Here is a 10,936-nt window from a genome sequence, read left to right as displayed (position 1 = left end):
TTGTGTGAGTGACGTCATTCATCTTCATCAGGAATACTTAGTGTATTCTTGATTTCTCTCTCAAATCCTTGCATTCTAGTGTTTCATCTGCAGTGGTTGATCATCAGGTGGATTCCGCACACCTGTTGGTTGCTTTAGCTGAGTGAGATCTTGGATTAGGAGGCTAACAGAACAGACTCGGCGAATCAGATCAACATCGACGAAAGGGAATCAAGTCGACGAAACAGCTCAGTTTCGTCGACCATATGCTTGTTTCAACAATACTACAGGACAAAAATCAGATGCTTGCTTCCTTGAAAACATGGCCATACGTATGCCACACATCATTCAAGCAAGAAAAATTCTCAAACGGTCCCTCTCTAATGGTAGCACCACTCCTGCATCTATGGACATCCCCAAAGGCTATTTTGCCATTTATGTTGGAGAACAAGAGAAGAAGCGGTTTGTGGTGTCTGTATCACTACTAAGCGAACCTACGTTTCAGGAGCTACTGCATCAGGCAGAAGAAGAGTTTGGCTACAACCATCCAATGGGCGGGCTCACGATTCCCTGTAGTGAAGATGTATTCACAGATCTGGCTTCTCGTTTGGGAGCATTTTGACTTGTATACATCTGTCTATATCTACAACAGTTTTGTAAACATCTAACCAGTAGGAACCATTTATAGTTGTAAATTTAGATCATTGATCCAGATGAATGAAATTTAATTTGGATATTCTTTCGAGTTCATGATATTCTATATTTTTATTACATGGTTTTATTTGAATAAGAAGCGAGTTAGTAGCTAGTTAAAAAGGTTTAACTGGATAGCTACACTGAGAATTACATGCTCTCACATTTAGATAAAACCTGACAATAAGAAGATGTTTATACCTAATCCAGATCCCGCCTTGTAAAAAGCATTGAAATAAAGGCAAGGTTACACGTGTACGAGTCCCGAACTTATTAACAATACAGACTCAGTTTAAATGGTTCTCCTGTTTGAAATTTCTATTAATATAATTACCATGGTCAAGGAAAGTGTTGATACATATATGTGGACGCGACTCGACTCGGTTCGACTTGGCTCGGTTCGACTCGGTTAGGTTCGGCTCAAGCCCGACGTCACGGCATTCCTCTGTCGTGTGCCCCAGAGTTCGACACGCGAAGCACGGAGAGCCGCGAGGATTCCTGAGACGCCACATCACCATGACATCATCATGATGATGTCATGATGATGTCACATGTTTGAACAAATACAAAGTCACGTGGATATCTGATATATGTTCATGCATGCACTTTATTTGGGCTTCAATATTCAGCGAATCAAAGAAACAAGTCTTGGGCTATTGACTGTTTGGCGAAACAACCATTGGGCCCAAGCCCATGTTTGACGAATCACAAGGGAGTCAACGAAACACATGTGTTTCGTTGACAATCATTCCATTTCGTCAACCATAGTTCTTTTTCGTCAATTTTGTTTGTGATTCGCCAAGTCCTTTCAGTCACGTAGTGCTGTGTCTATAAATACACTGTCTGTGGATAAGATAAGAAAGGGAGAACACAGAGAGAACAGAGAGAACAGAGAGCACACACACACGAGATTTTTAGAGAGTTTGCAAAACATATTTGTAAACATTGCTTTGTAACCGAATCTTTCATACGTATTAATACAGAGGTGTTAATCGGTGAATATTGCGTGTCGTGTATTTGCTTGTTCTATCTCGGTTTGCCTTTCCGGTTGGATTCCGCACAACCGGGTTGGTTTGTACACAAGGATTAGGCGACTAGATCCTCCTAGCCGGACCTACAAGTGGTATCAGAGCCCTTGGCTCTTCTCCTTGTTAAAACCGAGTGTGTTCTTGGTTTGTTTTTCGGGTGTTAAACTTTATATTTTTCTGGAAAAACATCATGAAATCTGGTTAAATCTTGTGTTTTTGCTTGGTGTTTTGTTAAAAACCTTTTTATTTTTCATGTTTACATGTTAGTTATGGGTTTTTCTTAAACATTTTAGCAAAATATTATGTTCGGAATTTGAAGGTTCACCGGAAAATTTATTGTGTTCATAAAAATCTTCAAAGTGTTCCTCATATTTTCTTAGTTTTGATCCTTGAGGATAAGATTTGAAACTTGTTTGTGCATTGGGAAGGGTTACTTATATCATATCTTACTTGTTTGGTGAAAACCAGTGTGGGTAAGCCGAAAGGGGGTCTGTTGTGTTAGGAAGAAAAAGTCAATCAGTTCACCAACCCCTGACATCTTTTTGACAAATCAGACTTTTGACGAAAGTGATCTGATTCGCCAAAAGGGAGTCGACGAAACAGAAAAATTCTATTCATCTATTTCATTGACGAAACACAACTTGGGCCACCTGTTCCAATTTCGTCAAAGCCCAACTGAAAATTCTATTTCGTCAAAGCCCAAAAAGGGCAAAAGCCTTTCTATTTCGCCAAACATAGAAACAGAGGGGCCCAAGTATTAAATTTCAACGAAACAAATTCAAAAGCTTTAGCTTTTGTTTCGTCAAAATAGAAAGTCTAAAAGAATTATTTTGTTTCGCCAAAACCAACGTTTTTGATTCCTGTTTCGCCAACGGGTACCTAAAAGAAACTAAGTGTGTATTGGGCCTCTCATTTAGTAAATTATAAAGCCCACATTAGTAGACTGTTTTTGCAGAAAGTGATTTTGGGCCTATTTCGAAATTAAGGAGCTCAAGAAAATCATTTTGTTTCGTAAAAAGTCAAAAGGTTGTTTCGTCAAACCTTTTGTTTCGCCAAGAGCTTACAATTCAGTTTCGTGGAACAGTCTATTTCGTCAAGACACGTTGTGAATTTACACAGTAGGTTTGCAAAAGTGATTTAACTGTTTGTTTGAGTTGTAATTTTCAGGCATTCGGTTTTCAATAACAAACATGAATCCGAGTTGGTGGGGAACTCCGGCTCTAGATAGTGGAAACTATAGAAATACAAGTTCTTCTCCCTCATGGTGGGGTACTCCGGCTCCTGATGGGGGAAAGTATACAAATACAAGTTTATCTCCCTCATGGGCCGAATCCCCCGTATTGACATCTTCACAAGCCAATGCCATATCAGCCGGCCAATGGGCATTAGTATCAAATCAAACTCCGAGCATTCAAAGTATCTTATTGAGCGAAAGCGAAACCGGAAGTTTGAATCGATCTCCAAAGTTGATGCACTTAAATGAATATCCAGGATGGGCTGAGAGGTTCAAAACATACGTGCTTGGGCAAAATACAGAATTGTGGTTACGTTTCACCACAGATTTCAATCAAGCCATAGAAGTTGCCGCTTCATCTACTGCTACGTTTGCCGATCTTCCTGAAGATCAGAAAAAGACGTATGATCTGGAAAAGAAGGCATACGCCATTCTTACTCAGGCATTAAGCAAAGATATCTACCATTAATTTGTCAGTTTCAAGACAACCAAGAAGTTGTGGGACGCGTTGAAGACCAGAGGGGTAGGAAATGAAGCAACACGTCAACTGCAACATGATCTACTCAAGAAAGAATTCGATGTCTTCACATGTATGGATAAGGAATCGTTGGGAGACATGACAAGTCGGTTTAATCATTTGCTTACTGAGTTGAGTAATTTGGGGGTAGTAACAACTTCAGCAGAGGTGGTGAAGAAGTTTGCTGATGCGCTGCCTTCCCAATGGAATAGTTTCTTGGAGATTTTGAAGTATAACGGGGTTTTGGCTACTACAAACATCAACGACTTCGTGCAGCTTTTAGAGAACAAGGATCAGGAGGAAACCTTAAAAGCAAAAAGAGTTCTAGTGCCACAAAATCCTGAAATGTATTATGGAACTCCAACTACCTCTTCTGCAAAATCCATTGTACCATGCAATCCTGAGATGTATTATGGAACTTCCAGTTCTTCGTCTGCAAGACCCGGTTCACATGCTCCACTTCAAACGGCGTTTGTAACAAGCACGGATATGTATGGCAATCCAATACAAGTTCCTGTTAAGTCGGCTCCCACCACAGACATGTATGGAAATCCACTACAACCACCTCCTCCTGCTCAACAACAAGCGTGTTATGGAAATACATCATCTGCTGGTCAGCAATCAAAGCCAAATACAGTACGGCTCGACACTTCAAACTTTTCAAAGGTCAGTGTGGAAGTAGCAAAGGAACACATGGAGCTGCTTAACACCTTAGTGAGCGCGTACTATGGGTTAGTGGAAGGTCAAATTGGAAACATTAATCTGACACGGGAAGACTATCAGCAGATTGACAAGGAAGAGATGGACTTGATGGACATCAAGTGGGCTTTTGCTAGTGCTGTGAGGAGGGCAAAGGATTTCATGGAGAGAACGGGCAGAACCAGCTTGGAAAGCAAGAAAGACACCAAGTATGGGTTTGATAAATAAGCAGTGAAGTGCTTCAACTGTGGTGAACGGGGTCACTTCAAAAGGGAATGTACAAGGCCAGCACAGCATGGGAACCAGAATCCCTTCAGAAATCAAGGCAACCAGCAGAACCAGAACAGGAACAATGAGCGTATATTGGTGCCTGTTAACAACCAGAGTCAATCAGGACCATCAAATGCCAACCAAGCTCTTGTGGTTCGGGTAGATGAAGGTTGCGATTGGTCAATCCAGTTGAGTGGTGATGCTCCAGATAGAACAGCATGTTTTGCTGAAGTTGTGAAGGAGTTAACTCACGCCAGTGGTGGAGAATCTTCCGCCAATGGTGGTGAATCTTCTGAGGATGAAGACTCTTCGGGTTATAGCAGGAGTTCAGATGAAGAATCCTCAAGTTCAGGCGATGATCATGTGGGTGAGACATCTAGTGCGTCGGCTGATGCAGATATTGATGCAGATATTGATGAGCTTTTGGAGGAAGCTGCAGCAGGAATGAACAGAAGGCCTATGTTGGTGGATCAGGCTGCTTATTCTTCGTCTTCTCTCCATTCAGCCTTTATGGCGAATGTCGACAGTTCATCAAGTCAGGTATGTGTCGATGAACCCACTGCTATTAATTGTGATAATTGTGATAGTTTGACTGTTAAGTGTGCTGAGTTAGAAGAAAACATGTCTGAGTTGCAAGGCAAACATGATGCTTTACAAGCTAGTTTGTTTGACTTGCAAGACAAACATGCTTCTTTGAATGCCAAGTGGTGTGACTTGCAAAGCAAACACAAGGCTTTGCAAGAGAAGTATGATGTGACATTCATCCACAACAAGAAGTTAATCGTGGATGTTTCTAAGTGCACTGAAGCCAGCATGTTTTATGAAAACCATGAAAAGGATTTTAAGTCGGTAATTGAGAAATTAAAGAAAGATAAAACCGAGTTAACAAAAATGGTTTCCAGAAAACAAACTGATATTAATTTGTATATATCTCGCCTTGAGATAATGCAAAAGGAGATGGCTTGTGTGAAAACCGAAAGTGAGGCGATCCAACTTAAGCTAGACAGTTATTTGAGCTCTAGCTATGTGTTGGATCACATTATTGACGTTCAGAAAGAGAAACGGGATGTCACATGCATAGGCTACAAGAAATGTCCACCACCAGTGAGACACAATTATGATGCCATGCCTGACGAGGAGGATAGAACTTTCTTTGAACCATCTGTTCCTCTCGATGTGAAGGAATTTGCAACAGGACTCGGATATAAGAAAGAAACATCATCAGATTCAGATGTAGCAGCAGATACACGTGTGTCTTCTGCTGAACAGAATCAGGATCCTCCAGTCATTATTGAGGATGCTGATTCTTCTGATGATGAATCCGATGATACTGATGTAGCAAAGTCTGATGCGGAAATCAAAGAAGAGGACATACCTCTTGAGAATCATATTCTATGTGATCCTCCTGCAAAACCCGCTAAGACTGTTGCAATCCAGTCCACGTCTGCAAAAGAGTCGGAGAGTGTGAACTTGCTGTACACTCTTATTGGTGATGATAAGATTTACTCAGACAAAGATTTTCCGATTAAGAATGTTAATCAATCATTAATCAGTAAAGTCTTTGAAAATTCGACAAGTAAGTTTTTGGGAAAGACGGGATCATGTGTTACAGTAACACAATGTCCTCCTATTCCAAAGGCCGAAGTTCGAAGACAATTTGGCAATAAGAAATTACCAACAGTGCAACAACAGCAAAATCACAACAAGCAAAAAGGAAAATCACCGACTCAAGCTCAAAAGAAGCCGAATCAAAAGAAGAACAAAAATGTAAACTTTGTGAAATCGACGGGAACGGACAAAATCGAAACGTTTGAAAACAAATCTAACTTAGATTTTGTTAAGAAAGCAACTGTTTAGAAAAGAAATGAACGAAGCAGTTCAAAACCTAGTACCTCGGGATCACAAAGTTCATCATCATCGGCAAGACGATCACATGATACTTCGGGGTTTGTTGAACGAAGATCATGTTTTGAATGCAGTACAATTGGACATATCATTCGAAATTGTCCATACCTTCGTAAACAAAAAGGCAAAGTTGATGTTCCCCGTGACCAAACTGACCGTAAGCGATCTGTTTCTGTAAAACAAGATCCCCGTCTTGTAAAAGAAAGGGAGAAGAAACAGAAACGCCAACAGGTCAAGGAAGTTGAAAAGGCGTTAAAACCGGAGGTTGTCCAAACAAAATCTGTTAAATCGGATGTTAAACATGAAAAACAAAAACAGATTTGGAAACCAAAATCGGTAACTGTTTCAGGGGGAGCTACATCAATTCCAAATCATCGGGAAATAGATGTTACAATTCTCGATGATGACGGACGACCCAAGTCTGTGAAGGCTTGGGTCCCCCTCTCCAATTAATCTCTAAATGAGTGTGCAGGATGTTCCAGGAGGAACTATTGATAGTCTTAGGATTGTTGATAGTGGAGCGTCCATGCACAAGATTGGCGACATAAGGCTCCGAAATATTGTTACATCTAGGAGAATGTTGTTGCCATTGGTGGAGAGAGAGGGAAAAGGAAAAGAAGACAAAAATGTCAGATGAAAGAATGTGGCTGAATGAAGTTGCAAAATTCGACCGGATGAAAAATGTGCCAAAATTTGGTTGTTATGGTTTTTGATCGGGTACTCAGGAAAGATTCCAATGAAATGTACGCACCTGCAGCACGCCTGAAGTTCACAATCAGCAAGATAGCAAGATAAACGTGCAGTGTACATTTCTTCGCGGTGTGATTGAAGAAAATGTGTTTGTTGAACGAACTACACCGGATGTGCGAATGTCTTGGCGTGGATTGAACAACCACACACTACTTCTCAAGAGGAAGACAAAGACCTTCGCTGGTGCAATGTGGAAGACCAGCCGGAACCAAAGGTTTTTGATCATGTTGCTGTGAAGAGATTCTTCAGTAGCTACAAAATCGACTTTGAAGTCCACACCGGGTGGATATCCAGTTTGGGAGAGTGCTCAGATTCCTTGCAATGCACAAAGCAGTTGCAGGATACGGTTTTTAAATTTCTAATCTCTCCTATACTTGTTGAATTTTAAGCTACTTTATGAATTATATCATCTCATACAGCACTCTTTGGCCTGACACATTGATCTCAAATATCACCTCACACGTGATTGTTTCTCTATGAAACCCGTCAATGTTGTCAAGGTCCACACTGATGACCAACGTGCCGGCCTTTTTACCAAAGCATTTGACAAATCAAGATTTGACTTTTTATTATTGTTAAACGGCATTAAGGTCAAGCAAGAGTAAACCAACATCGGAAAATCATTTTTGTAAATATCTTTGTGTTTTAAATTTATCTTAGTTTGTTGATTTTAGGGGGAGTAAATCCAAAAATCTGAAAATCCAAAAACATCTAAAAATTTCAAAAACACAAAAACAATAGAAAAGTAAAAATGAGTTTTCTGGCGAGCAAAAGAGAAAATGATAGTACATCAGTGGTCTATCCAAACCTCTTTAAACCTTAAATGAAAAACGATAAGCAGCTCTATATAAGATGTATCGGTAGGCTCACAATCACTTTAAAGTGTGCAGGGTGATATAAATCTTAAACTGACTGAAGACCAAGTGGGAACCATTCATTGGCATATGGTCTTAGTACCGAAATTTCGTTTGATAGATTGCCGAGGTTCTGAGATATTCGGTCTTTATGCTGCTTATCATCTGGGTATCATGGTTGTATCTTTTACCGAAAAATAACGGGGACGCAAGTCTAGATCTTCCATGATACTATACATACGTGTACATATTGCATTCGACCTCAATAAGTGATCAACAATCACATGTCCACAAAATAAGTGATAAAATATCACATCTATCCGGGAGTCAAGTTCGTCTCTCTGCTGTACGAAAGTACTGACCTGTTCATGGACTTGCTCCTGTGCCCTCATGCATTGAAAATCAAGTTCCTCATAAATAAGTGATTCTATCACATAGGGCTTGTTTTCAAATCAAAATAAGTGAGAATCTCACATCATATACGGTCAAACAGATGATAATCAGTATACTCACCGGTAAGATGAACCCTCGTGCATACCTTGATACGGGAATGTGTCGTGATGTGGATGAACACCGGTCGGTAAGTATAAATCATACCTTAACGTATCCCCTCGCCATGATTACATCTGATAAGTTGAGCTTATGTGGATAACAATACCGATAATTGTTATAGGATGTTTATCTTAATGTTAACTAATTGAACAAAAAGAGCGTTTTGGCATGACCGTACACTGATATGATTCTCTTACCCTCGCAACTCACAAAAAGAATGTCGGTATATATTTATTTACTTCTTTCAGTCTTTACATTTCAAATATTCAAAAATACCAAAAAGATTTTAGGTGTGTTTTAATACAAACTTTATAAAAGCCGAAAAGATTTTACTTCTATTTTATTTTCGATCGTACGATGTTGGATCTCGAGTCTTCGTTGCCTAAAACCTAAACGAAAACCGAATTGACTAAATCTTCATAAACGGTCAAAATTTGCAAGTTTTGAAAGTTGGAAACTAAAATTGACAAATTTGTTAAACTTTCAAGCTGTCGGACGATGTTTGATTGAAACACGGTCATACGTGTGTCATTTGTTTATGCTAACTATATTCCAAGCAGTTGTTCTCATTACGCGTTTAGATTTCTTGCATGTGCAGATTCTAAAGGCAAGGAGAACATGGTCGATGACAAGCTTCGGAATGAAGACACGACGTGAAGGCACTCAAGTGATGAAGATGATCGAGTTGCCGCTGACCATCATCAACACCACAAGGATCTCAAGCTATAAAGATCAAGTCATTCACGAGCATAACTCAAGGGGGAGCTTATGTTAAGGGGGAGTTTGTCAACACACTTCCTACATGATACGGGTAGTTTGTTGATACACTTTCTGCTTTCAAGACGTGAAGACTTTGAAGATCCTCCGACATAGAAGACATGAAAGGCGAATCTCACGAGTAGCGTCCAAGGGGGAGTTTGTTGATACATATATGTGGACGCGACTCGACTCGGTTTGACTTGGCTTGGTTCGACTCGGTTAGGTTCGGCTCAAGCCCGACGTCACGACATTCCTCCGTCGTGTGCCCCAGAGTTCGACACGCGAAGCACGGAGAGCCGCGAGGATTCCTGAGACGCCACATCACCATGACATCATCATGATGATGTTATGATGATGTCACATGTTTGAACAAATACAAATTCATGTGGATATCTGATATATGTTCATGCATGCACTTTATTTGGGCTTCAATATTCAGCGAATCAAAGAAACAAGTCTTGGGCTATTGACTGTTTGGCGAAACAACCATTGGGCCCAAGCCCATGTTTGACGAATCACAAGGGAGTCAACGAAACACATGTGTTTCGTTGACAATCATTCCATTTCGTCAACCATAGTTCTTTTTCATCAATTTTGTTTGTGATTCGCCAAGTCCTTTCACTTTCGTAGTGCTGTGTCTATAAATACACTCTGTGGATAAGATAAGAAAGGGAGAACACAGAGAGAACAGAGAGCACACACACACGAGATTTTTAGATAGTTTGCAAAACATATTTGTAAACATTGCTTTGTAACCGAATCTTTCATACGTATTAATACAGAGGTGTTAATCGGTGAATATTGCATGTCGTGTATTTGCTTGTTCTATCTCGGTTTGCCTTTCCGGTTGGATTCCGCACAACCGGGTTGGTTTGTACACAAGGATTAGGCGACTAGATCCTCCTAGCCGGACCTACAGAAAGAATTCCCACTATAGAGTCTTAAGTGTTCTTAAATGAGCTAGCTAGTGTTTGAGGTTCACACAAACACCTGACTCGAACAAAAAGGCAAGATTGATGTAATGGTGGCAGTCCAGAATTTGAGGTCAGCATAAACACTGAGCTTCAGAGATATTGAAGATAATAATCGCTAGCGCTCAACAACTTTACGAAACTTCTTAAACCTCCACGTTACGATGTAACGAAGGCATTCTAGAGTTTTTAATCATCTTATGTGTTGATCAACGTGTGTTAGGCAGTCAATAAACAATTTTCAGGAGGCTCAGGTTCCATGGAAACATAACTCCCTAAGAAACTAAGACTGTATATTTGCTACTTTCAATCAGCAATCTTGAATTAGAGGGTAATTTCCGTTTTGTTTTATATTTAAGCATCGATGTTAGTGGTTAAAGCTGTAGTTTAAACACTAGTTTGGATAACCAAGTCTAATGCAGATCACTAGGTGGGAGGACACAGTGCCCTACAAGTGATAATTGTTGACTCAATCATCAAGACAAAGCCATGTGACATTGGCCTTCTTCACTACTTTTTGTACTCAAGGCCATATAATTATTCATGTTGATCTCCTGTTTGGATTGTGATTGAATATCGATGTCCACAAATTCTTTATAATTTTATTTTAAAGATACAAGACCATGTGTGTTTGTTTTATCGTCCATGTGCCCCTGTCTATTATGTACCTCATTATATCTTCTTGGTATATATATATATCATTCAACATGCACAATACACCCACA

The 10,936-nt window shown here is 40.0% G+C and overlaps 1 protein-coding gene across 1 annotated transcript; it reads left to right on the top strand.

Annotated features, from left to right (window-relative positions):
* The first annotated feature begins 298 nt into the window (after positions 1-298).
* On the top strand, positions 299-700 carry LOC110937114 (auxin-responsive protein SAUR21). The gene has a single exon (XM_022179526.2). The coding sequence runs from the start codon at positions 302-304 to the stop codon at positions 599-601; it is 300 nt and encodes a 99-aa protein (XP_022035218.1). The 5' UTR covers positions 299-301; the 3' UTR covers positions 602-700.
* The last annotated feature ends 10,236 nt before the right edge of the window (positions 701-10,936 follow it).

The sequence above is a fragment of the Helianthus annuus genome, chromosome 6, assembly GCF_002127325.2.
Source record: "Helianthus annuus cultivar XRQ/B chromosome 6, HanXRQr2.0-SUNRISE, whole genome shotgun sequence".
In the NCBI taxonomy this organism is placed as follows: Eukaryota; Viridiplantae; Streptophyta; class Magnoliopsida; order Asterales; family Asteraceae; genus Helianthus; species Helianthus annuus.
Note: the sequence above shows the minus strand (reverse complement) of the source record. Positions and strands in the feature narration are given on the sequence as shown.

Coding starts and splice junctions, on each gene's coding strand:
- LOC110937114 (XM_022179526.2), top strand. CDS start 302: ATGGCCATACGTATGCCACACATCATTCAAGCAAGAAAAATTCTCAAA.